We start from the raw sequence: 27,310 nt of genomic DNA, 5'->3' as shown, positions 1-27,310 counted from the left end.
TACCAAACACACTTTATTTGTTACCTTTACAGTTAATAGTCAAGAACAAATAATAATAACAACAAATAAAAATAACTTGCAAGGAGACCAGACATCAGACATAAACAAGGACACTATTAACAGTAAAGAAAGCCTGTGCTGGGCGTGGCTCTGTGTGGGCAGGTGGCCGCTGCTGAGCCTCTGTCCCCAGGGAAGGCTGAGGCCTCCGCGAAGCATCTCTGGACTCTGTATTACAAGGCTGGACACCTGGATCGGGTCACAAGCTCTCTCTTTCATCAGCAGCAGAACAGAATGTCTGCAATTTCAAAGTGACTTCCAGCTCTTGCTCCTGGGGTTTCGTCTTCACTCTTGTACGTAGGCTCTGGGTCTCGGGTAGGACATAAGTGGGAGGAAATGTCCGTTCACTCATTGAGGAGGGGATCTGAAGACGAAGGTGATCATGCATGCCTGCCTTCATACTCATCCTCCAGGCCCAGACTCCTGCCTCTGTTCCTTCCACTCCTGGTTACATTTTTCTTTCTCCCTGCCTCTACCCACTCCTGGCATTTCGACAACTTTAGAATGTACTCCATGGTGGACATTTCTAGTCTGGGCTTTCTAATTAACATCAAAAAGATCCTGGATTCCCAGTCACTTCTCCTCCAAAAAGCTGAGAGACAGGTCTTCTTTCTGTCTTCTTGGTATGAGACCAGGTCACAAGATCCTGGCAGGTCAAAAGTGATGAAATCCCGTATTTGAGGGCTAGAAGTAGCATCCTATTTTAACTTGTGAGAGAATAAGCCCGAGAACCTTAAAAGATGGTAGTTCTTCCCACCCCTCCCTGGGATCTCCATACCTGATGTGTAAGAGTCTCTCAGAATTAGGTCACTGATCAGTAGGCTATCACAGTAACATTCTCCCAGGTGCAAACAATCCTGGGGAGCTTTCCTCTAGGTTGGACATGGTTATTGTTGCCAGGAAAAACAAAAACAGAAACCTAACCATTGTACTGATTGGACAAAATCAACTGCCTTACAAGTGCGAATCGCATCTATGTGCATTTAATCTCATAGGTACTTAGCAAACAAGCATTCACTACAGTCACAGCTTCCACTGAGAGAGGCTAGGTGCTGGGTGGCAGAGAAATACCAAAGGCCAGATCTTTGTGGCTGCTCACTTGTCCATTAGTCTTTCAGACACTCAAAGTAAAAGCTCGTACACTGGGTTGAGGCCATGGACGGTCCCCAGTTTTTGCCATTCTAGACAAAAAGAGAGAAAGGGAGAGGGGGAGGGAAACTCTTAGAAAGGAACTATTGCAACAGCAACATATGAGAAAATTTAGATCAATAAATTATTAACATTACTTTAATTAACATTACTTGAACAGTATTATTCAAGTTAGAATAGTCACTGGGCTAGGTTTTTATACATATTAGCTTGTTTTTTATCCTATGGGATAGGCTTTATTTTGTCCATTTCATAGATGAGAAAACAAACCTAGAGAAGTCAAATAACTTGTCAAAGATCACACAGCTAGTACTAGTAACAAAAGATGCAAGGCATCAAACTCAGGTCTGACTCTAAATCCCATGCTTATTCTACCTCTAAAGGATTCTCTTTAGAGATTATGCTTACAGTAAAGGCTCCCTGCATAAGGAGGAAAGGAGGTTTTACTGAGTTTGCTGGTTAGGGTTCACCTTGGTGGGAGGGCAGCAGACACTCCCATAGGATGCTCGTTCTTGGCTAGACCACGTGTCTGACCCAACATGGCACCTTCTTGTACAAGTCAACTGCTTGCACATACATATACCGTTCAGACTTCCATGACTAAAGAAAACTTTATGTGCAAAATAAATCATGGGATTTCAAAATAGAGATAAGGCAAGTTTTCCCAGAATGTCCGTAGAACATTAAGATCCTTGGAGTCAGTGTGCTCACGTGGGCAGTCTGTAGAAGTGTAATGTCCACAGAGAATGCGGAGTCTATGCTCCCCTTCCTCAGCCCCCTCTGCCATCCTCCCGTGTCCTCCTCTTCCTTTATCCTCTTTATAATCTACTCTTCTGGGTAGGCCTCACTCACACCCCTCCCTCTTTCCCTTCCTCCCCTATTCTTCGTCTTTTAAGAACTCATTTCTCTCCTTGCTGCTCTTCTCACCTCTCTCTTCTCTGGCCCCCTTTTCCCCTTCCTTCCTTCCTTCCTTCCTTCCTTCCTTCCTTCCTTCCAGCTCAGGCCCCTAGTCCCCTTTCCCCATAAAAGTGGCCTCTTACAGTTTTCTTCAGATCACACTAAACAATGCCAGCATGCTTATCCAATACAAATCTAATGAATACAAGCTATGCGCCTTGAAAATCCTCCCAAGGGAAATAAAGCATCACCAGCCTAACATGCCTTATCTCTCTAGAAATTGATTGGGTTATGCCTTGAAGTCTGGGGAGAGGAAAGGAGAAATTTGCCTTTATATGGGCAGGCTGGAAGGAATCCACAGAACCATGTTTTCATCCAACACTTCTTCCCAGGCCTGACCTCGGTCCTAGGCCCTTAAACAGCCTAGGAATTTTCATCACAAAGACTGGAGTCATATCTGTAGAAGTTTGTAATTTAAAGGCACCTTGAAGACATCTAAATTGTTTTTATAGCTGAGGAAATAGAAGGTCAGGGAAATTAAGTGATGTGTCTAAAGTTACATAGATGGTCAGTGTTAGGGACCAAGTGGTGACTGTGTAGCAATAGGAGGGAACATCCTCTAATCTTTCTCTTTTGATTAGAAAATAAACACAAAAAAGACGGCAAGGCAGCCAGGACTTGAAGATGCAATAGCCCAGTGCCTGCTCTGTCCTGGGCATTTTACTCAAAAGCCAGCTGACTCACCTAGTAGTCGGGGCGAGGCATACTTCTCTGGTTTGCATAGGGATTGTGTAGCTGACTGGGGACGTTCGTCCTGATTTTAGGGAAGATACTCCCGTCTGCTCCTAGATTGCTGAAACCTGTAGTCTGCTTCAGTCTCAGATTTTGAAAGTCGTTCTCAATCAAGTTCTGTTCTTCAATATTCTTGTTTTTGTTCTTTGACCTATAAATGGTAACAAGAATTAGTAGGATCTGACAATGGCAGAAAGTTCCTTGAAGCAGACATTAATATCCTTTTTTAAAAATATTTTAAAATTTTGAAATAATTTCCAATTTACATATAAGGTACAAAACAAAAACTACATGCAGCTTCCATATGCCCATCACCCAGATTCCCCAATTTGTTAACATGTCTGAACCATTTAAGAATAAGTTCTTAGGTGCCCCAGGACCCATGATACCTCATTACTCCCTAAGTTTTAGGACAATCTCCTCGTAAACTCTCTGTAACCATCAAAAACAGAACAGTAACACTGGTCCAACAGTGTCATGTAATTCGGTTGGTCTCATGGAAATCTTGTTAATAATGTTACTATTCTTAAGGTGCTTTTGAATCATATATGGAAACAATCATAGAGGTCAAAAAGAAAAGCTGATTGGTGGCACCATTTTTCATTCAAGCAAAGTCAATGTGTGTGGAAGCACCTAGGTGAACAAAAGTTCGAGGTATAAAGGTCTTACAAGGAGAAAAAGGCGTTTCCCAGGTTCTGCTGTGACCCCTCAAGGACCTCAAGTGGAAGCATTCAAAGTCAAGGATACACACTTGCAGGCGAGGGAGGTACCTGCCCCAGATGAACTCTGTTTCCCACACACAGACCTGTCCCTGCAGTGCCCGGATGCCACAGTGTGGTGTGCATTGGTTGCATCTCTGATGCCCACAGGACACTCCTGGGGTGACAGTCATCCACCGGAAATGTCATAAGGGAAGACCCACTCACCCTGTGGACCCTGGTGGCCATCCCAGCCTACAACAGAATCGCCTCCCTTTGAGAGCACTCCTGTCTAAGGTGCCTGAGGAGAGACTTCCTTCCCTTTGAAATGGGCAAGAAATTATAATTCTTGATGTGTTCCCAAGAATCATGAATGTGAGGCTGAACTAGGAGCAAACCTGGCTCTGTAGCAGGAAGGAGGAACTGAGAAACATAGCTGTCACGGGGTCACAAGTTTCCACAAACAGGCCTGAGGACACTGGACACCCAAGACAGTTAGCCATCCTCCTAGGAAAGGAGGAGACAGCCTTGGTCCAGAACGGAATGTTCTAGCCATCTTCCTAGAAAAGGGAAATTCACATTCCCATTTCCCAGCTTTGCATCCTTATGATAAAGGCTCTGGAGGAAAGAGTTAATATCAAACTGGAATAAAAAAAAAGAGAGAGAGAGAGAAGAAGAAACAAAATCTATTTATCCTCTCACATTATAGTGCAAAAATACCTATTTTGCCAAAATATAAGATATGAGCTAAATGTTACAAACAAGTAGCTTTGTTTTTGCCAAAGTGCACCCGCACTTGGCACATTTAGAAGGGGAACGGAGATAATAGTGTTCTCTCTCCCTGTTAATGGAGGGAACTTTATCGAAATATTTGTCGAATAAATGAAACGACTCGACCCAAGTTCTTAGGAAGGGCACTTAGGGCACCAGGCTGCCAAGTGGCTCTACTGACGTTGATGTGAGAACCACTGCTGCAGGGTTCTGGGCCAGTCCTTGCTGAGAACAGCACTTGACAACACCAGTGGGGTTGAAAACTGCTAACAAAGGGTTTCAGTGACATCAGAAAATAGTTGCTATGTCACATTGCGTGCTAAAAAAAAAAATAATAATAAACCTTAACCATATATGTTTTAAAACACAAAGGATACAGGGGGCCTGGGTAGCTCAGTCGGCTGAGTGTCCAACTCTTGATTTCAGCTCAGGTCATGGTCTCATGGTTCGTGGAGTTTGAACTCCACGTCCGACTCTGCACTGACAGTGGGGAGCCTGCTTGGGATTCTCTCTCTGCCCCTGCCTCCACTTGCTCTCTCTCCCTCTCCCTCTCTCAAAAATAAATAAATAAAAATTTTAAAAAGGAATAAAAAAAACCCCCACAAAAGATACAAAATTATGTCTATAATATCATTGAAAAAGAAAAACAATCTGGAAAGATATATGCCAAAATCTCAGTTGCCTCAGGGTGGTCAATTTTGTGAATGATTTTTTAATTGTGCTCCTTCACACATTTTTCTGTTTTCTTCAGTGATCACGTATGGCTTATATAAGCCAAAGAAAATTAAGGTAAGAAAAAAAGCCAACATGCCCACAGTATTAAAGAGGCCTCTCCTTATTTCCCTTCTCTTGCCTCAGGAAGGCTGGGTATGTTTAGAACCTCAAGCATGATGCTGGTGGTGCTGTGCCCTAGGGAAAGGGACCCGTCCACTCCGTACCTCACTGAGAAGATCAATGCAATCACCAGGCCAAGAACGAGGATGCCAGCGATGCTGCCCACAATAGTTAGGATCAGCTGAAATTCTGAAAAGGAAGAGCAAAGAGTAGGCACAACCTCCCATGAGCAGCCCCCCACTGTCTACTGCAAAGGTACATGTGTTCCCAGTGGTCCCTGACTGTGAAGACAATCAGGCTCTGGTCCCTGACCCCACCAGGGGCAGCTTGGGTGGCAGGTTGGGTGGGAGACTCATCTCCTTTAGCACCTCCCCCACAACTGTGTTTTCCGAACCCAATCAGGAGAGGCTGCCTTTCCAGATAAAAGAAGACCAAAAACATAAAGGAGGCCATGGTCAGTGGCAGGGCCTTCCTGGACTTCGTAGGAGTTGAGATCTCAACTGAGGTCCACATCCTGGCCTCACCTCTGCTGCCTTTTCCTGCCCACCGTATCTGGCCTTGTTGATAAGCGGGGAGAACTAGACCGGACTTAAATTTCTCACTAATAGAGGCTTAATACAATCAGCGAGGGGAGAGTTCATTACAGCCCATTCTCTTCCTCTAGAGCTGCTCTGGCTAGCACCATCGAGCACTACAAATGTGGCTACGAGATGGCCTGTGAGTATAACACCCACAGCAGATTTCAAATACACGGTATGAAAACAAGTAAAATTTCTCATTAATAACACTTATATTGATTACATGTTAAAAAATGATATTTGTGATATATTGAGTGAAATAAAATGTTATTAAAATAATTTTATTTATGTATCTTTTAAAAATTGACTTGGGGCACCCAGGTGGCTCAGTTGGTTAAGTGTCTGACTTCAGCTCAGGTCAGGATCTCATGGTTGGTAGGTTCGAGCCCCGCGTCGGGCTCTGTGCTGACAGCTCAGAACCTGGAGCCTGGTTCAGATTCTGTGTCTCCCTCTCTCTCTGTTCCTCCCCCACTCACTTTCTGCTTCTTTCTCTCTATTGGACAGTGCTATTCTAGAACCCTTTCTCTCTGTCTGCTTTGTGACTGCCATATATGCCACCTCCAACTTGGATTCATGGGGGCACAGACCACTCTGGAAATGACCTCAGAGGTCATTTGGTCCAAAACTCTCATTTTGTAGGTGCAGATGCTAAAAGCCCAGAAGGAAGAAATGACTTAACAAATACAGCCTTGCAACCAAATATAGTAGAAATTGAGAGCATTTTTCATCATGAATTTTGTGGCTCACTGGGAGGCCACAGTCACGTTTCCTTCATCTTGGATCATTGGTCTTTAGTTAGTTAGGTGAGATTTAAAATATAATTAAAAATATAAAGTTAGTATTGTCCTAGACTGGCGGCAGTGGGATGTGGGAGAGAACGAAGCATCTGAACTTGCAACAATACACTGCAAGCTAGTAAATGGCTCTGGAACAAAGAGATTTGAGTATCTCAATGTCTGGGTTTTAGTTCTGCTCTCCCACGATCACAGACATTTTTGGAACATACTGGTCTTTTACCCTTACTAGTAACAGAAAATGCATATTTCAGCCGATGTACAGAATGAACAGAATGTTTGGACGCCCTCCTCTGGTCCGGCCAAGTGCAGAGGCGCCAGCCTCCCTCGTGGGCTGGGTTCTGTTATTTCCTACAGCTGAGGTGCTGCTGCTCATGACCTAAGGGCAGGAATGGGATGGCATGACCCAGAAGACCAACTGGAGGCAGAGTTTCTCACTCTTTACGAAGGGAGCCAGAGACTTTGGAGTCCTGGGCAGAATTTTGAATGTGCTCCACATTTCTCAGATGATTACTAACAAAGCAAAGCTTTTATACTCACGGTCTTTACAGTTGACTCCGTTGTAGCCAAAGGCACACCTAAAATACAATAATAGAAACCATGGTACAGAGTCTCCACGGGGAGCATGTCAGACTTCCCACCCAGCCTCCAGTCTTCCTTTCCATCTTCCTTTCATTCTCTCCCCTCCTTCTCCTTTTCCTCTTTTCTGCCTTACGCTTCCATTCTTCTGGGTGAGCACCTTCCATGGAGCTCTGGAAGGCTGAAGAGGGTACACAATTCCCAGTGGCCCCATTTCCTACTGACTGAACACTCCATCCTCTGGGCTCCAGAAAGATTCGGCAATTCAGGCTACGCTGAACCCTAGAGGCCTGGAGCATTGTGGGTTCCCCTTGGCTGTGAGGCCACATGTCCCTGCCACTTATCTGCTGCCCTGTGAGCTGGGGCTTGTTATTTACATTCTCTGAGCTTCACTTTCCTCACCTGCAAATGGGGAACAAATCCATTCCCGACAGCGTTGTTTTGGGAGACATATTACCTAGCATGGTTCCCAGCGCACAGAGAATGTTCAAAAACCATTGATGATGATGACGGTGATAGGATCATGCTCTTATCTTACCAACTTATGGAAGCATTCCAACATCCTGACCCTAAACCCATGCATATGTCTACAAGTTCTATCCTTTTTGGCTAGTTCAAGCTATGGCAAGATGAAAAAGAGTGGTTTTCTCTTACTCTCGACAGATCCCATGATCATCTTCCTCGTAGCCTGAGAGGCACACGCATTCGGGGCTCCCACTGTTCTTGTTCAGTAAGCATTGCTTATTATGGTCTGCGTTGCAGGTATCAGGACACTTTGGAGCAGAGGCTTCAAAACAGAATTTCTGGGTGATTTTCAGAAACAACGCCTTCAACCCCCAAGTGATATGTCACAGAACACAATTTTTCACATTGCTTTTTCTGGGTCAGGTGAGGTGCTCCCTGGCTGTGCACATGACACGCTCCCTGTGAAGCTGCACATGGGCTTCCTCACCAGCTCGGAGCCAAGGCCTCAGTCCAGACCCATGTGGCTAAAGCCCAAATGCACACCCCTGAGACACATGGACACTTGAGCAGTAAAGCTTGTATTTTGCAAATGCAAAAGGAGAGAAGGTGGGGGTTGTGAAGAAGTTTCACAAGCAGGTAGAACACTCACCAACACACACAGGGATCTGGGGGTTAGGTCTTTCCATCCCCGGCTTGCATTTACACAGCAAACCATTGTCACATTTGTCTTGCTGGTTTTCCTTTTCACAACCATAATAATCACACAGGCTTTGAACTGAGAGGGACAAGCAATTCAAGAATACAGTCAGAAAGACAATATGAATAAAGTAACTTGTGAAAGCATTTTACTCCATTGTTATACACACCTTTCTATACAGTTTGGGATTTAACAAAAGGAAATCTGGGATATTGAAATCCAACTCCCTAATTTTCCCTTCTACAACCATGTCCTTATAGTATTCAATTCAAATTAATTCAATAGAAGGTAGTACAATTATGTTCAAGGGCAAGATCTCTTTTTCACTTAGTTCTATGCTGGGATCCATAAGGGACATAGTAGTTATATAACTTTTGGGCCCCATCTTTGTGGAGTTACATGTCTGAGCCCACAGAAAGTCCCCCCAATCAACTCACGGTCCAGACTTTAAGTACAATGGGAATTCAGAGGCTCAACTAGCTAACGACAACCTTATGAAGGTTCTAGGAGGTGGGCTAAGTCTTGAAGGATAGGGAAGATTTGAGCAGTCAAAGGAGAGGCAGTCTGTCAAGTGGAGAAAAGTAGGCATGAAAAGCAGCAAAGGACTCTTGTCAGGGAGTAGTGAAGTTGTCCTTGGGCAGGGGAGAGGTGGTGTGTCGAGGTGGGAGAGACATGAGAATTCTTGGCCCTGCCATTTACTGGCTATGAGCTGTCTGTTCGGTTTTTTGATTTTTGGTGGATCCAGGTGTCCTCTATCTATAAAACGGGGCTAATAATTCTTGTTTCACATGATTATTGTGAGAATTGAATGATGTCAATGCAAGTGCCACACCAGGAACCTCAACAAATAATCATGCTTTTGTTCAGTCACGTGTACAGCAGAGTTTGAATGCCAGGCTAAGGATGTTGACTTTTATCCTATAAGCCTGGGAATCCATTGGTAGATTCTGAGCAGAAGCATGGCATGAGAACGCATTCTTTTAAGAATGTTAGTCTAGAAGCATGTTGAAAGACATTAGGGATAAAAAAAAATGAATCTGAGAATAGAGTAAGGGGCAAACATAGGAGCAGGTAAAACAGAAAGTAGTTATTCTCTTCTAAACATCCCACACCTGTAACTAACCTTCCTTCATCGCCTACCATTTGAAAAAGCCGACTAGGGGCACCTGCATGGCTCAGTCAATTAAGTATCCAACTCTTGATTTCAGCTCAGGTCATGATCTCATGGTTTGTGAGTTTGAGCCCCGCATCAGGCTCTGCACTGACAGCACAGAGCCTGCCCAGGATTCTCTCTCTCCCTCTCTCTTTATCCCTCCTCCACTCTTTTTCTCAAAATAAATAAACTTAAAAAAATAAAAAAATAAAAAATAAAAAGAAATGGACATATGGTTTGCACAGGAAATTCTCAGATGAGATTTATAAACAAAATACAGAAAGAAGGTCCCATAACCAAAGACAGAATATTAATAGTGTAATAAAGTCTAGAGCCCCAAATGAGATCAAGCTTGCCACAGACAAAACCCAAACAACAAACAGGAAAACCAACAACAAAGAGCAAACGGGTAAAATAGAAAGATAGGTGAACAAATGGAGGGTCATGTGTGTATTTCATGCTATGGAGCCCACAGAAAGGCCAGGCCTGGCGGCTGTCATGTTGATGGGTGACATGAGAGAAACACAACTAGTCTTCTCCAGTCTCTTCTGCCAGGAAGGAACACTCAGTGAAGAGTTGAATGCACGTTGCCAAGAGGCAGCAGCCCAAGGAGAAGGTATGGTGCAGAGGGGCCTCCATTGTTTCAGGTAGAAGGTTAAGTGCTTTACCCCAGAGCATTTACATTCCAGATCCTGAGAGAACAGTGAGAATCTGGGTGAAATCTCGAAGAAAGTGGAAAGGTGCTGGAAAGCTATACACGAACAGGATTTGTGTATTTCCAAAAAGAGAAAACAGTTTTGCAAACTAGGCCACAAAGGTTACATTCATTAAAAAGCAAAAATTTAAGAGACTCAAGGAGAAGTTTCAGCAGGAGCAAAAAGAAGGATGAGAGAGGCCAGCAGGGGAATTATGGCCTTACAACAAATAAATGGTTGCTGTTTCAGGCCGCTAAGGTTGGGGTGGTTTGTGACACAGCAAAAGTGAGTTGTTCCAGCTGTGCTAGCGGCTTGCGTGTCAGCCTAAAGGGGGAACAGAGTAAAGAAGGCTTTCTATGATCATTTGGAAGCTACAAGTTGGTATAAAGCCTTCTTGTTTCTCCTTTCTTTATCTTTTCCTGTCCAGAGACCATCTGTTCACAACTGCCTTCCAAAGAGAGGAGCAAAGTGGTCAGAGTGATAAGTAGAGCCAGTGAGGGAGGAGAGGGAAGAAGAATGACTAATTAACAGGCATTGGGCCCATCAGTGGATTCAATTCTCCTGCTTTTCTTGCCCTCTTCTCACATGTAATGGAAATGTTTTCAAAAGGGGAGGTCTTTAGGTAAACTTCGAATAAAATTACTGAACACTTACTAATATATCCTGTAATGTCACCCTTGTTGTTTTCAATTGCTTTCTGAATGGATTCAGACACGGTCACCTCATCTTCTTTTGTAGTTTGTGTGAAAATGTTTACGACTTCTACAGAGACATCCCTTTCACCAGCACGTGTTTCCGATCTTGCTGAAGGAGAGGTGCTAAAAATGAAATGAATCCATCACTTGATGAACTGAACTGAAGAATTGACAGATTGATCTTCAAACCTCCTGGACTCCCCAGTCTCTCAGCTCCAGCCCTGACCCGCAGTCTTATATCCACAACTGGGGCCCAAACATGAAGGCCTGGCTTTGTAGTATGCTAGCAATTTACAGGCCTGGAGCTCTATCTCTCTTCCATGTGCGCTCAGAGGAAATCTATGGCTAAAACGATGCCCTATTGGAGGATATTGAGAAAAATTGTGGACAGTCCGTTTTAGGTGCTAAAAGCCTGAAACTAACCAGAACAAGAACAAGTAACATCTGAAATAGTAAGTTGTCACTTTCTGTAGAAAATCAAGAGTAGGTCTTAGGGCACCTGTGTGGCTCAGTCGGTTAAGCATCTGACTTTGGCTCAGGTCATGATCTCCTGATTCCTGAGTTTGAGCCCCACATCGGGCTCTCTGCTGTCAGCATGGAACCCACTGTGGGTCCAGTCTCACTCTCTCTGCCTCTCTCCCATGCTCGCTCGCGCTCTCTCTCTCTCTCAAAAATAAATAAACATTAAAAAAACAAATTAAAAAAAAGAGTAGGTTTCTTGCTGAGCTGGCAAACCTCACTTATACTTTAAGGGAGACAGAAGGGTGTGAATGTGCATTCCTCTCTTGCACAGAGAGAGCAGTAATCAACCACACTGAGTCTGGGTGATTCCCCAGAGGGCCAGGGGGGTCAGCAGGCAGATTCAGCTCAGACACTGAACAAAGGAGGGTGGGGCTACAGGGAACATGAGCACAGAACACCACATCAGATCCCCTGATTGTGAGCGCCTGCTGTGAGCAAGACGTTGCATGGTCTCTCTCCACTGGGCACTGCAGTTTGGAGCCCCAAGAACCTCTGTGTCAAATTCTAATTCTTCCACTGTCCAAGAGGAATCGAGTGATACAATCACTAAAAGAGAGGGGTGGGGGAAAGGACTTTCAAAAAGTCCTTCCCTCTCCAGCCTGTGGCTGTGTGTGTGTGTGTGTGTGTGTGTGTGTGTGTGTTTTAAGCAGGCTTCACACCCAAGCACAGGACCCAACATGGGGCTTGAACTCACAACTCTCACATCAAGACCTGAGCTGAGGTCAGGAGTCAGACACTCAACAGACAGAGCCACGCAGGTGCACCATTGGCTATGTGTTTTTTAAGATTCATGCTATATTTTTCCTGTTCTTTTTTTCTTCTAGACTCCATTTTGACTTCTGAATAAATATCAGAAGCTTGAAAGCATAGCCAACCTACTTAGGAAATGTTTACAGCCATATTCATTCCTCAGAACAATTGAGAAAATCCAAACTCAAATGGTCACCGCAAAAGGGAGTCCAAAAAGCAAAATGGGATTCAGATTCTAATTTAAAATTCCCTCCCGTGATTAATTCAATGATAGGATTTGGAGGTGACGATGGAACAGACAGGGCAGTGAGAAAGGGGTATTTGATACAAGTCCTTTATCAGGTGAAAAATGACCAGAAATCTACAGAATAATTTTGCAGTAGGGCTAGGAAGGAAAGGCTATCCACAATTCATTCACTCAAAGGACCTACTAGCACACCCTCCAATTCAGGAGGCAAGATATTACAACAAAGGGAAAAAATGGAACCGCTGTATATTTAGTGACAAAACAACGTGGCATATTACCTTCCTCCAAAGTCCCCCATCGATCCACTTACCTTACTTCACGAATTATAGTCTGTCCATAATCAAAACTGTTAAATGCATTCACAAACTGTGAAGGAGAAGAACAGATTTAGTAATAACCACGAAGAGGGGGGGAAATGTGATACAATATCTAAGTGTTCACATAAACACATTTCTAACCTCCTTGGTGTAAATATGCGTGGTTAATCACAGCAGTTTGCTCCTTGCATGTGCTCTAACACATTTTGATAATTTTTGTTCCAAAATAGTAAGATTCTGATGTAAAGTCAGAGTTCTCCAGGAAAAAAGACAGACACCTAAAGCACCCAGCCAAATCGATGATCATACTTTTAAAACTAAGGAGACTAACTTGTTAAGTTTGTATTTTCAAAGTCACTGTGAAGTTTTGCATATTTGTTAGACTTATCTATAAAGCATGCTTCACACACTCATCAGTCTACCCAAGGAACGCTTATTTAATTTCCCACCTTGCTGAGGCAGGATGCCAGACACAGAGGTTACAAAGACGGCAGGCTGTGCCCTGAGATCGGACAGGGGACTACACCATGAAGTTGAGACAGGTAAGCACCACGGAGCAATACGATCTACCAGAGAAATCCAGAAAAACTCTCTTCCAGTTGCAGAGAACCAGAGAGGGCTTCCTAAAGCAGACAAGCCTTAAAGCATTTCAGAGGCAGTGCTGGGACACAGAGAGGGGGAAGGAGCCCACACTGTAATGTTCAGAAGCAGTGTGGCTCAGAAAAGAGCAGGCTGGACGGGGAAGGACACCTAAGGTCACAGTTCTCCATGTGTCAGCTTTTGTAGAACTTCTTTGGACCTCATTCTTCTCATGGGAACCCTTGCTGTAGCAGTAATTCCTACCAACAGGGCTATTATTGGTATAAAATGAGATGGAATTGATACATGACTTTGGGAGCTGGAAGGGGGTCCAGCACAAGTACATGTCACTAGGCAGAATTGTGTCGTGGGACCTCAGGCAGGGGTGAAGTGGAGGGGGTGTGGGACCTCAGGCAGGGGTGAAGTGGAGGGGGGTGTGAGAGGGTCCCAATTAGAATGTAAGTTTTCTCTTTCTCATAACCTCCCCCGCCCCCACCCCATAGCACTCAACACAGGTCAATCCCCAGGAAATGTTCAACAAACACTGGCTGACTGATGACTGAATAAATTAAATGTGAAAGACATGACCTTGAACATGTCTTCCCTCCTGTGGGCCCCAGTCTCCATATTTTATTATATGAGTGTTCCACTGGGTTGGTGCAACCTTTTTATAATCCAATGACTTTTTACTATTTTTCTCCTCATGGTGACCCAATGCTTTAAAAGATCCTGGTAACCAATGTCGTTTAAAAAGATGTTAAATCATTTCTCTTTTATTCTAGTAAAATTCAAACAAATCTGATGCTCTAGTGAGTCTGGGTAACCTTACATCCAGAATACATCCATATGCCTTTTAGTTCTTTTAAATACGAGGAATAGCTGGCATTTATGTAAACCATCAGGGGCCTGGGAGTTCACTTAGCAACAAGTTCATTGGTCATCCTCCGAGGGCCCTCTCATTCCCCTACTGACCATTGCCCACTTAATTTTCTTATGCCTATAGAAGAGATTACAAAATTAGCATCTGGCATAGGAGAAAGTGTCTCTGTTTTTCTGTTTTTGTTTTTTTTCAAATCTTCCAGGTCACCCTTTGAGGCTGTCCGGACATACACATATCAAACTGAAGGGCTGGAAGTCTGGACAAGAAGGCAGTAGCTACCCAAACAGGCCTGCCGGCCCTCTACTGCACGACACAGCCAGCAGGTGAGAAGGAGAAGAAGCAGTTTTGTGGTCAGCCAGGTCTGAGTTCAAGTCCCTACCTCCTCACTCATCAGCTGGGTGACCTTCAGTCAGTTAATTAACCTTCCTGATCCTTAACAGCCTCATCAGCAAAATAGCGCCATTGTACCACCTTCCCCATTAGGTTGTTTTGGGAATTAGAAACATTACACGTAAAATGCCAGGCACGTATGCAACAGGGAAACTCCACATCCCTTTGCAGACTGTCCATCTGGATCCAGCTGGATAGAAAATGGGCCCTGGGAGACATCTTGGGGCCTGAGCTGGGACTGCCCTGGCTACAAAGTCTGCTAAGAGGACCTTGAAGAAAGCCAATTATCTCTCTTTTCTTGTCTGTAAGAGCCGCAAATGAGTTCTGGCATATCCTCTTCAGAAAAAAAAACTTCCTGAGAATTATAAGAATGCTCTCTCCCCTTCATGGTCCCTCTGAAACCATCAAGACCTGACTGAGACCAAGTCTCAAAATCGGTCTCTGAAGACCAGGGCATAGGCCTGTAGCAGGAGGGCGCTTGTGGACACTCATACCCAAAGCAAGTTTGGGGAACGTGGTGGCCACAGGGGCCACTGCTCAGTAAAGCCACCTGAGACAGTAGAGGGGTTCCCTGGAAATAGGAACACATGGATGTTGCTGTCCTCAATGCACCGGAAAATCATCCAAGTGGGAGAACTGGAATGTAGATCTAGGATAAGACGATAGGTCATGGCCAGCTGGCCTGTCATGCACAGGCGGTATGTGCAAGGCCAAGGCCAGGAGGCTGCAGTCAGGTTTCACCCTCGCAGTGCCAGGCACCGGCTGTTTGGTCGTGAGCACTAGCTGTCTCTGTACAATCTGTAAATCATCTGGACAATAATGTTTTATGTTTTACCGTTCTACTAGCAAAACTCTTCTGTGATGAAATAATTCAGAATTGAAAGGTATGGTCTTCCACGTCTTTTTAGCTTTTAAAAGTGTTTCCCCACCTAGGGTTCTAAGACATATTTACTGGCTCCTTGTTTTTTTTTTTTTTTTTCTTTAAAACTAAACTTTCAGAAACACTGGTCTAACATAGATCCAGAATGGAGATTTCCACCCCTTTTCATGCTGGCACATTCACTCACAATCGTCAAAATGAAATGAAGCTAAGGTTCATTTTGACATTTTTGACAGTGGGGGGGAGAAAAAGTAACAGATACTAATCTGAACAGAGTTCCTTTTCCAGGCATTAAAAAAAAGCCCGACTAGGATAGAAGTATATGCAAATTTGAAGGTAGAAAGGAAAAAAAGAAACCTTAATTTTTTTCTCTTCAATCCTACAAAAATATTTTATTTTTTATTTTTTCCTACGAAAATATTTTAAAACATCATTATATTTATGTGTCCATTTTAAAATATTCTTTTCTCTTAATGTTTATTTTTGGGAGAGAGAGAGAGGATGCAAGTGGGGGAGGGGCAGAGAGAGAAGGAGACAGAGGATCTGAAACAGTCGTTGGACTGAAAGCAGAGAGCCCGACGTGGGGCTGGAACTCACGAATTTTGAGACCATGACCCGAGGCGAAGTCTGCCGCTTAACTGACTGAGCCACCCAGACACCCCTCCATTTAAAAATATTCTCATAGCTTCTGTATCAAAGAGTATGGCATCGTTGGAACAATCTTCAAAGGGCCCTCTGCCGTGCTTAGTGTTAGTCATCTAGGTGCAGGATCATGGGGAGGCCTAAGCGTCCTAGCGGAGGAGCCCAGGCAACCAGGTGCCAGGGGCTCAGGACAGTTGCTATTTACCAACCAGTAAGGGTGCATTTCACTATTTCACAGACTAATACAGCTGCACCAGTGTGTACGGACTGAATACCAGTCCTACATCCGTAAGTCATTGTTAGAATAAAGGACACTTATGCAGGAAGAAAGGTAGGAAAATACTTACAAATTCAGTAACTTTAATATGTAACTTTTGATAGGCCATAGAATTTTCATCTTCCAAACCAGACGTTTCTGATACTTTTACTGTAATTATTCCAGGGAATAGCTTTCCTGAAATTTAAGCAGAATCTTTTTTGTAATATTTAACGTAAAAAGGGTTAATTTCCATTGTGTTTAAAACATAGATTATTCTCTAAAATTCTAAACATTATATGATGATTATTATGGGAAGTCTGGGAGTACCAAAAATGTTGCCCCAAATCTCACCCAGCCTAACGCAACCATTTTTGCTTTGGTACAGTTCGCCCAGCTTTTGTTTTCTGTGCATAGTTTGCATCATTACAATTCCATGTTTACATTGTGAGTCTTCTTTACCTATTGTCACATAATAAGCACTTTTCCAAATAATTACCTAGTCTTCATAACTATTTCATTTACTTGTATGCTTATTTATTAAAGTAGGCTCCACGCCCAACATGGGACTTGAACTCATGACCCTGAGATCAAGAGTTGCATGCTCTCCCAACTGAGCCAACCAGGCGTCACCCCCCCCCCCATAACTATTGGTTTTTTTCTGATAACTATTATTTTTAAAGACTGAAAAATACTCTATGAAATATACATTATCTTCATTAATAGTCTTTATTTGTTTTAATGCTACCGACTATTTAAAAGGAAAAATAAAGTTTGCAGCAAACATCTTCATGCACAAACCTTTCTACATTTGGGGTCCCTTACTTAGAGTGGATGCCCAGAAATGAGATTATTAGTGCTGAAATATGAACGTCCGTTTGGCTTTTGGGGTATCTCTAATCCCTGTGGCCAACACGGTACATTCACTTCCTGTATAATTGGTCTGCTCTGGCAGGGGGAGATATTTTTCATTCATGAAACAGAGAACAATTTCTAACTCAGGAAACAGCCTTGGACCTGCAGAGCACCCAGCTGAACTAACCAAAAAAGGGTTATGCCAGAGGTGTATTGATTTGCTCCTAAAGTCCATTTCAGGAGCCAAGAGGCTCTTAAGTCTCTAAAAATGGAGCTTTCTGTTGGGAGCAAGCAAATTCTGTGACAGAGAACTGAATCGAGGTCAGAGAGTAGGCTCTCAGGTTTGTCTTAAGTATGGCACCTTATCCTGAATCGGTGTCCCCATATAACAGCACGACTTTGTATTTATGCAGTTGTCAGAATTTTCCAGGGGCTGCAACACTCATCATTTTGTCCTTATGGCACCGTTCCCTTTAACCAGTACAGTGAAGGGACACATCCACTCCCAGACCTTTAGGACAAGCTCACGCACACCTCTGATTTGGTCCATCTCCCATCCCTCTAGTTTCCACTGAAATAAAAGCAGGAGCCTTTTCTCTACTCAGCAGGCCTTTGTTACCTATAAATCATCCTCTACCTCTACTATTCTGGAGGCTCTTTTGACATTATTTTACATTTCCCATTCCACTTTAGGTCTGAAATGCAGCTCTGCCCGGTTCATCCCTTGTAACTCACCTTCTTTGCATGTGGAAGAGTTATAATAATATCCTAACGAACACAGGCAAAAATAGGTATCATTCAGGCTAACACATGAAGAACCGCCTTTACAGGGAGCTCCTTGGCAAGGACTCCTGGGATCTGAGATGGAAGAGAAAGAGATTAAAAATCCACAGAATGACAACAAATTACACCCAGAAACATACTTCAAAATCTTCTTGCCTCCCTCTGGGCACTTTCCATTCCTTGGTTATGTTACTCTACAGCACACCCTTAGAAGAGCTAGAAGCAAATACATATTCCCTTACGTCTTGAGGGAGTTTGTTGCTGAAATTCTGGAGCCAGAGGCTTGTCAACGGTAAAGGGCAGGGGCCGGTGGGCAAGAGTGTACTTATAGAGACAGCAGTCTTCTAATTCCATCGTTGGAATCTTTGGATTGCAAGGATCCTTCAGAACCTTGATGTCTGTGCCTCTGACACTAGGTAGGGCTCCTTAACACCATTTGAGAGAGAGAATCCTATTTTCTAGGAAAGTATGAATAACTGTCTTATAGGGAGGTAGAGGCAAGAAGCACCCCCCCCCCAAGAAACTAGGTGTTCTATTTGAGTTAACTAACATAGCACACAGGTGCATGAAGAAAGGAAAAGGGACAGGAAGGGGCCCCTGCAGATTAACTCAGTGAAAATTCTCAGAGGAAGTGATGATGGCACACTCTCTCCCCTGGCTTTCTGAGTGGATGACTTGAATAGTTGGTGAGAATTATATTGCAATGGTATCCACACCATTGGGTGGTGCTCCCAGACCAGGCAGGGTATAGCCTCTTCCTCTCTCTGGAGAAGTGGTGGGATCGGGGAGTGGAGTTAGGTCAGAGGCCAAATTGGCTGGCCATTTTCTCCACCTCTGTCGAATGAAATGATTCTGAGCTTTGATTTCAGAAACAGTCAAGTGACTGATCAAAAGGTGTTAATATTCTTACGAACTTATAGGTAGAAATTGTTGATTTTTTTAAAAAAAGCTATATATAAGGTGCAATGTGTACAACATGCTCTCTTTTGTGATAAAAAGAGAGGAACATGCACAAACACACAAATGTGTATGCTCGTATTTGCACAAATTCCTCTGGAGAAAGATATGAGAAGCTGGCCACAGAAGTTGCCTCTGAGGAAGGAAACTGGGGTCTGGGTCCTAGGAGCTTAGGATAGGAGGGAGATTTAGTTTTTACTGAATATACTTTTGCCCTGTTTAAGCTTCTTTTCTTCCATAACTTTGGGCCTAATTCATTTCTTAAAAAATTTTTTTTAATGTTTATGTATTTTTGAGAGAGAGACAGAGCATTAGCGGGGTAGGGGCAGAGAGAGGGGGAGACACAGAATCCAAAGCAGGCTCCAGGCTCTGAGCTGTCAACACAGAGCCCGATGTGGGGCTTAAACCCAGGAACCGAGAGATCATGACCTGAGCAGAAGTCGGATGCTCAACCAAGCCACCCAGGCACCCCTACTTTTATTTAAAAAAATAGAAATTAGGGGTGCCTGGGTGGCTCAGTAAGTTAAGTGTCCAACTCTCGATTTGGGCTCAGGTCATGATCTCGGTTTGTGAGATCTCGGTTTGTGAGAGAGAGCCCACATCAGGCTCTGCACTGACAGCACGAAGCCTGCTTAGGATTCTCTCTCTCCTCTCTCTCTCTCTGCCCCTCCGCTGCTTGCACGCTCTCTCCTCTCTCTCAAAATAAATAGATAGATAGCGCTGATGAGGATTTGGAGCAATGGGAACTCTCATTGGTGGGAAAGCAAGATGGTATAGCTTCTTTGGAAGACAGTTTGGTAGTTTCTTACAAAACTGAACATACCATATAATCCAGCAAGCACATTCCTTGGTATTTACCCAAAGGAGTTGAAAACATGCCCACTCAAAAACCTGCACAGGCATATTTATGGCAGCTTTATTCATAATTGCCAAAATTTGGAAGCAACCAAGATATTCTTCAGTAGGTGAATGGATAAAACTGTGCTACATTCAGGCAGTGGAATATTATTCAGAGTTAAAAAGAAAGGAGCTTTGAAGCCCTGAAAAGACATGAAGGAATCTTTTTTTTTTTTAATGTTTATTTATTTTTGAGAGAAAGAGTACAAGTGGGGAAGGGGCAGAGGGAAAAGGGGACAGAAAACCCCAAGCAGGCTCTGCACGGTCAGCACAAAGCCCGACGCGGGGCTCAAACCCACAAACCGGGAGATCACGACCTGAGCCAAAGTCAGATGCTTAACTGACTGAGCTACTCAGGCACCTCGGTATGAACTAATATTCTAAGTAAAATAAAAGGTGTTTTCAAAAATCCCCACATTGCAAGGATGATTTGGAAAATCCTAGGAAAGGAACTGAGCACAACCCCACTCAGGATACACCAGGCAGACAAGTCCTGGAATGCTTTCTCTCTGGCAATAAAGGACAGACTTGTCAGCCTGTTCTGTGCGACAGGAATAAAGTCACAGGATGTTGCAGCCAGAAGGGATTTTGATGGCTATTTGGTTCAGTCACACCTTATTACAGATGGGTAAGTTGAAGCCAGGAGAGAAGTGACTTGCCCCCTCCCCAGGTAGCTAGTGGAGGGGTTTTACTCTGAGGGAATGTCCGGGGAAGCAGAAATTGCTTAGAAAAGTTCCCTTTCCTGACTTCAGTAGAGCCGATTGTGCAGCTGTGACCCAGGTGGCCTAGTCTTCTTCAGAGTGGTCCCTCCAAACATGAAGGCAGACCGGGACCCAGGTCTTAGATACAGGTTCTGTCTCCCCTTGCTTAATCAGCCAGTTCTTAGATCTATCTAGACCCTTCAAGCCTAGGTTTGAGGATTCTTTTAGACCAGGGGTTGGTAAACTATGACTCATGAGACAGATCTGGCCCGTCTTCAGTTTTTGTAAATAAAGTTTTACTGGTGTGCAGCCAGGCTCGTTCATTTGTGTATGGACTGTGACCGCTTTCGTGTTAAAATGGCAGGCTGGAGTAGCTGCAACAGAAACCCTATTGTGGCCCACAAAACCGAAAATATTTACTAGCTGGCTTTTGCTGATGAAGTTCGCTGACCCTTATTCTAATAAGACCAAACTTTGGGAAATGAGGCAAGTGGTTTCTGTTTCAATAATTTTGACTTGAGGTCAACTGCCAACTCTTCAGGACAGTATTCCTGAAACATCTGTCCTTTGGACAATGGCCCCATGTCTAGGACCATTTGAGCACTGCCGTTGTTTGGCTTTTTATTCCTCAGACTCACATTCCGTGAATTAACTCAAACTCCAAACTGTGAACAGCCACCATTGCAATGTCATACTTTCCCCTAACATTGAGTCAGGATAGCACTGACTCCTTCCTTGCATAGATCAGGGAGACAGACCAGCGGGGCTGGAGAGACAGTGCTTATTTGGACCTTGCCTTCTCAGAGAAGCTGAAACTATTTCTTAAAATCTCCTAGGGAGATGGAAGCTAGAAAAGTAGCTTTCATGATGCCCAAGTCCATAAAAATATTCCATAACTGGGGCGCCTGGGTGGCTCAGTCGGTTAAGTGGCCGACTTCGGCTTAGGTCATGATCTCGCGGTCTGTGAGTTCTAGCCCCGCGTCGGGCTCTGTGCTGACAGCTCAGAGCCTGGAGCCTGTTTCAGATTCTGTGTCTCCCTCTCTCTGACCCTCCCCTGTTCATGCTGTGTCTCTCCCTGTCTCAAAAATAAGTAAACCTTAAAAAAAAATAAAAAAAAATATTCCATAACTAACTTGAAGTAGGATAGGTGGAGGGCAAAGGAGAACAGAATGAAACCGTGGGTTATCTTTTAGGGTCTCTGCCATGACTACTAGCCTTTGTGACTCAGGGTTGTTGTTTTTTTTTAATTTTTTAATATTTACTCATTTTTGAGATAGAGAGTGGGGGAGGGGCAGAGAGAGAGGGGGCAGAGAATCAGAAGCAGGCTCTGTGCTGACAGCAGAGAGCCTGACGTGGGGCTCGAACTCACAAACCGTGAGACCATGGCCAAAGTCGGATGCTTAACCGACTGAGCCACCCAGGTGCCCCTTGACTCAGAGTTTGTAATTCCAGGAGTTCATATTCAAGGAAACCTTGGGTCTCTCTATACCCACTTTCCTCCCCCCCACAGAACACACTTACCTACCATCCTCCACAATGCTAGGACTCTGCAAAGGAGCAATCTTTAAGGAAATCGCTCTTACCTGGGGGACCAGGGTTTGGGGGGCTGCTCTCAGGCGAAGTGACATTGCCAGAAGTCACTGAAGGAACAGCCTCTGAGGAATTACTTTGGGGGACTGTGATGAGGGATGATCCAGTGTCCGTCTCTGTCGTTTGTGTTTCTGGAGAAGTAACCACTGTGGTTGGCTCATTGCTCCCAGAAGAAACGCAGCCAAGGGTAGGTGCAGCTGTTGTGTTTTCATCTGTGCTTGATTTACTTGTTGTAGACGTGACAGTGGCGTCTGTAACTGAACTCGATATAGAAACAGAGGCCACAGAGGAAGTAGGTGGAGTTTTCGTGGCAGTTGTGACAGTTGTTGTGGCAGTTGTGGCAGTTGTCGTGGTAGGTGTTGTGGCAGTTGTCGTGGTAGGTGTTGTGGCAGTTGTCGTGGTAGGTGTTGTGGCAGGTGTCGTGGTAGGTGTTGTGGCAGTTGTCGTGGTAGGTGTTGTGGCAGTTGTCGTGGTAGGTGTTGTGGCAGGTGTTGTGGCAGCAGTAATTACGTCATTCACGGTAGCGCTACTTGAAGGAGTTGTATTTTGCCCAATGGCTGGAGGAACAAAGATACCAAGTTTCAGAAGAAAGAACATTCGATACATAACGGCAGTTACTTATTCTTTAATACTAATTAGTACCCAATCATTCTTTTCTTGAAAAATAAATATAGTTGACTACATTAAAAACGATATACATGGGGACACCTGGGTGGCTCAGTTGGTCGAGAGTCCAACTTTTGATTTTGGTACAGGTCACAATCCCAGGGTTGTGAGATCGAGCCCTGCATTGGGCTCCGTACAGAGCATGAGCCCTGCTTAAGATTCTCTCTAGTTCTCTTTGCCCCTCTCCCCCACTCATGCACGCTCTCTCTCTCGCTCTCTCTCTTTTAAAAAAAAGTAAAGAAAATACATGACTACTTCGGTCACACACACACAAAACCCTCACAATAGATAAAAATTAAAAACTGGAAAAATGGAAAAATGTTACTGAAATATATTACAAAAAGTTAATATGGATGAAGACAAGGACCAAGAAGTAACATCATTTAGGCCTGTAGTTGCTGGACTATTAATCCGGGTTTAATATTCTCTAGCAGTCTTCTGAGGACAATTGACAATGCCAGCAGGTGGCGCTGTTACTACCTGAAAGTGGCAGTCTTTGTCTTTTTTGTCTTTTTATAGTTTAAGGCAATAGTCCCCATTTTAGGGAGGGCGGGGGAGGGGGTTTATTTAAAGAGAGATGAAATAAAAATACCTCATTACATGTGTATTAAACTTTCTCCAAAAATTGTTTCCTAGGGATGTTTACCCATTAATAATTTTAGACACATTAATTTTTTTTTTAATTTTTTTTCAACGTTTATTTATTTTTGGGACAGAGAGAGACAGAGCATGAATGGGGGAGGGGCAGAGAGAGAGAGAGACACAGAATCGGAAACAGGCTCCAGGCTCTGAGCCATCAGCCCAGAGCCCGACGCGGGGCTCGAACCCACGGACCGCGAGATCGTGACCTGGCTGAAGTCGGACGCTTAACCGACTGCGCCACCCAGGCGCCCCTAGACACATTAATTTTTTAAAGAGCAGGATGAGTAGAGATGATTTTTGCCCTAAGGGCTACGGTGATCATCAGAGTTGCCTTTTTTCCAACTCTTAGAAACCCCTGGACACATGGAACAGTAGTAAACTCTTAGTGACCCAGTGATTACTCTTTTAGAACCCTTGTCTCAAAGAACGCTGACACTGACAACCAGTTTAAAAACAAATATTAGAAGGTTTCGTGAGAAAAAAAAAAAGAAAAAAAAGTTTAAGTGAGGAAGCAATTCCTAACCCCTCCGATATAGAAAGACCACTGATTCCCCCACAAGGCTGTAAGCCCCTGGATGGCAGAATCTGGCTCTCCACCTTCAACAGGGCCTGGCTTAAATAGTCATTAAGTGTTGAAGAGATAAACCATTGCTCTGCCAGGAGCAAGAAAATAGTTCACCAACTGACCACCTTTTTTTTTTTTTTAAGAGTGTATTTTTAGGTAATCTCTACACCCAACGCGGGGCTCAATCCTGAGACAGAGTGGTGAGCTCCACTGACTGAGCCAGCCTGGGTGCCCCACCAGCTGGCCATCTTCACTGCTGCTCCTCCTATCCCTGCTACTCTTCTCATTTAACAAGGGCTCACCCTGAGTCAGAGAGTAACTGTGAGATTGATACGTGCATCCATCTTTGATAGAAGAGCCAACCAATACCCAGATGGGTTTAGGGATTTGCCCAGAGATAAACCGTAATTCCCATGTAGAAGGAGACAAAAGACTCCTGATGCTGGAATCAGGGATTAAACCAGATCCCTGCACTGCATTACGGTCCAAATGACATTTGGGGGCCAAAGAAAAGGCTACTGAAGGGCATCAGGCCCTCGGAACCTACTGAGTTGTTCTCGTCTGGCCTGAGGAACTCTGGAAGACAAATCTCTGGCTTGCTGAACCCCACACCTTAGCCCAGAGCCCCCTTTACTTGTGCTCTGTCTTCCTTCTTCGCACTGAAATGCCCTACGTCTTTGAGCAGAATGGGAGAGGAAACTTCGGCCATGAAATAGTCTGCTTTGTTGGACCTTGGAGCTAGTAGCTTAAGCCCGCTGGTTCTATCTCAGAGACAGCAAACATGATTAAAAGAATAAAAATTGCAAAATGTTCCTTACCTGAGGCTCCGAAAAGGAGGATGAGAAGAGCGAGGTGACGAAAGGCTTTCATTTTAGATGTTCTTGCCGGGCAATCCAAGGAGGAAATGACTTCCCTCCAACTGTCTTCGGTTTTAACCCTCTTTTGGGTACAAAGTCCAGTCATTAACTGACGTCAATCAGCCAGAGGCAATTACTCCTTGGGGTTTGGTCATATACCATAGGTCTCTTCCGAGCTTTTGAGATAAAAGAGGTAACCTGGACTTAGAGAGTATTTTTCTGTCCAAAATATCCTATCCAAAGTATTATAGTTCAAAATAGCTCAAAACAGCCCAAACCTCCTTGGGAGGTTGCGAGGTGTGTGGGGGGAGGGGGCGGGGGGTGAGTCGTTAAACATCCCAAATGTCCCCGGGCTACCACGCTTTAGGAGGTCACCATTCCTTCGAACACCGCGTGTAGTGTCTGTGCTCCACTTCCTGCCATATGAGCGTGGAGACGGTAGTTCCAAGAATCCCTGAGGGGCTCTTCCATGTTTTCCCCAAACCATTTGCTGTTTAGCTTTTCAGGGGCCTCCCTGATGGTCACTTCTAGCAACTTTGTAATCCTCTCTCCAGGCTTCCATGGCTCTCCACAGATCACTTTACCTGGACGCTGCGCCCCATAAATACCCGCAAACACAGTTAATATTGAACTGTAGCATTTAGCCTAACTTTACTGAAGGCTTGTGGGTGACAGCTCAGGGAGGGGAAATACAGTAGAGAAAGGGGAAAAACTTAAAATGGATGACCGTATCTCTTCACTCCTGGTTGTTCGTTCGCTGTCCTGGCCTCCCTCTCCCAGCTCCTCTACTCACCTCTTGTCCCCGAACCCCTGAGCCCCTGACTTCTCACTACATTTCAGGAACCAGCCCATCACTTAGAGTAGGGTCTTTTTTTTTTTTTTTTTTTTTTTTTTCAACGTTTATTTATTTTTGGGACAGAGAGAGACAGAGCATGAACGGGGGAGGGGCAGAGAGAGAGGGAGACACAGAATCGGAAACAGGCTCCAGGCTCTGAGCCATCAGCCCAGAGCCCGATGCGGGGCTCGAACTCACGGACCGCGAGATCGTGACCTGGCTGAAGTCGGACGCTTAACCGACTGCGCCACCCAGGCACCCCTAGAGTAGGGTCTTCTTAACTCAGGCCTCCCTCCCTACAGCTCAGATCCCCAATTCCCCCTGGGTCTAGCCCCGGACAGAGGGGTGAAAACAGTCGCTCCTTGTGAATATTAGGCAGTTTTACCTCTGACCTTAGTGAAGACAAAATTTTTTTGTTATTACACAGAAGGTTAATTCCTTGTTGTCCCCAAGGTCTCCATTCAGGAATAGAATTTCGGGTTTGCTCTTATATAGCTGAGAGGCCCATTTAAATATTTTTCCCAGGCAAAACGCCTGTGCTGTTATTCTCGGCTTGAAGCATTCCTGGCACCAGAAGTTAAACTAAGGCCTCTTTTTCGTCTCTTCTGTTTTCTTTTTAAATTCACTTTATTGAGTTAGGTCTAATTTACATCAATAAGCGAATCCATTTAAAGGGTAAATTTTGGTGAGTTTTGATAGATGTGTATACGTGTGAAACCACCGTTATAATCACGACATGGAACATTTTTTTTTTTTTTTAATTTTTTTTTTTTACGTTTATTTATTTTTGAGACAGAGAGAGACAGAGCATGAACGGGGGAGGGGCAGAGAGAGAGGGAGACACAGAATCGGAAACAGGCTCCAGGCTCCGAGCCATCAGCCCAGAGCCTGACGCGGGGCTCGAACTCACGGACCGCGAGATCGTGACCTGGCTGAAGTCGGACGCTTAACCGACTGCGCCACCCAGGCGCCCCAACATGGAACATTTCTATCGCGCCCCAAAGTTTCCTCTTGCCCCTTGGCAGTGTGTTCCTCTCTCCACCCCCCACTCCAGGCAACCACTGACCTGCTTTTGTCACTAGAGATTAGTTTGCTTTTTCTAGAATTGTATATAAATGGAGTCATACAGCATGTATTACTTATTCTATGTCTGGTTTTCCCCCTTAGTACAATGATTTCACAATTCATCCAGATTACTGTGTCTATCAGCCCTTTCTTTTTCTTTTCTTTTACAACTTTATTGAGGTATAATTTATGTAATATGAATGCACATATTTAACGTTTTGATACGGGCTTATACCCATGAAACGATGATCGTGATCAAGATACCAAAAGTTTTGTGCCCATCCTTCCCCACACCCCCAGTCTGAGGTAACCACTCCTCTGTTTTCTGTCACTATAGATTAATTTGCATTTCCTAGAATTTTATAGAAATGGAATCAAACAGATGTACTGGGTCTGGGGGCTTTTATTTTTTGGTCCGGCTTCTTTTACTCAGGATAATTATTTTGAGATTCATTCGTGTCGTGTGTGTATTAATAGTTTGTACGTATAATTTTCCATTCATTTGGAAGTCTTTCCTTAGGATAAAGTCCCAGAAGTGAATTTCTCAGGAAGTGGGTAATTTTTTATGTCATGTCTCAGT

General features: G+C 44.2%; 1 protein-coding gene across 1 annotated transcript; it reads right to left on the bottom strand.

Annotated features, from left to right (window-relative positions):
- On the bottom strand, positions 1–24,936 carry MUC13 (mucin 13, cell surface associated). Its single transcript, XM_047098982.1, has 12 exons — positions 24,792–24,936; positions 22,094–22,657; positions 17,908–18,030; positions 16,409–16,515; positions 12,684–12,739; positions 10,814–10,977; positions 8,264–8,389; positions 7,804–7,936; positions 7,111–7,148; positions 5,303–5,387; positions 2,848–3,046; positions 1–1,238 (listed from the first exon to the last, which is right to left on the bottom strand). The coding sequence occupies exons 1-11, from the start codon at positions 24,934–24,936 to the stop codon at positions 2,848–2,850; spliced, it is 1,740 nt and encodes a 579-aa protein (XP_046954938.1). The 3' UTR covers positions 1–1,238.
- Positions 24,937–27,310: the final 2,374 nt, after the last annotated feature.

The sequence above is a fragment of the Lynx rufus genome, unplaced genomic scaffold (genome assembly GCF_022079265.1).
Source record: "Lynx rufus isolate CCGP_SWC_20201006 ecotype Redwood Valley unplaced genomic scaffold, mLynRuf1.p SCAF_5, whole genome shotgun sequence".
In the NCBI taxonomy this organism is placed as follows: domain Eukaryota; kingdom Metazoa; phylum Chordata; class Mammalia; order Carnivora; family Felidae; genus Lynx; species Lynx rufus.
This window is presented reverse-complemented; position numbering and strand designations above follow the sequence as displayed.

Coding starts and splice junctions, on each gene's coding strand:
- MUC13 (XM_047098982.1), bottom strand. CDS start 24,936: ATGACTGGACTTTGTACCCAAAAGAGGGTTAAAACCGAAGACAGTTGG. Junction 18,031..22,093: donor CCCAAACCCTGGTCCCCCAG/GTAAGAGCGATT, acceptor CTTCCATCTCAG/ATCCCAGGAGTCCTTGCCAA. Junction 7,937..8,263: donor CCAGATCCCTGTGTGTGTTG/GTGAGTGTTCTA, acceptor TCTGTTTTGAAG/CCTCTGCTCCAAAGTGTCCT.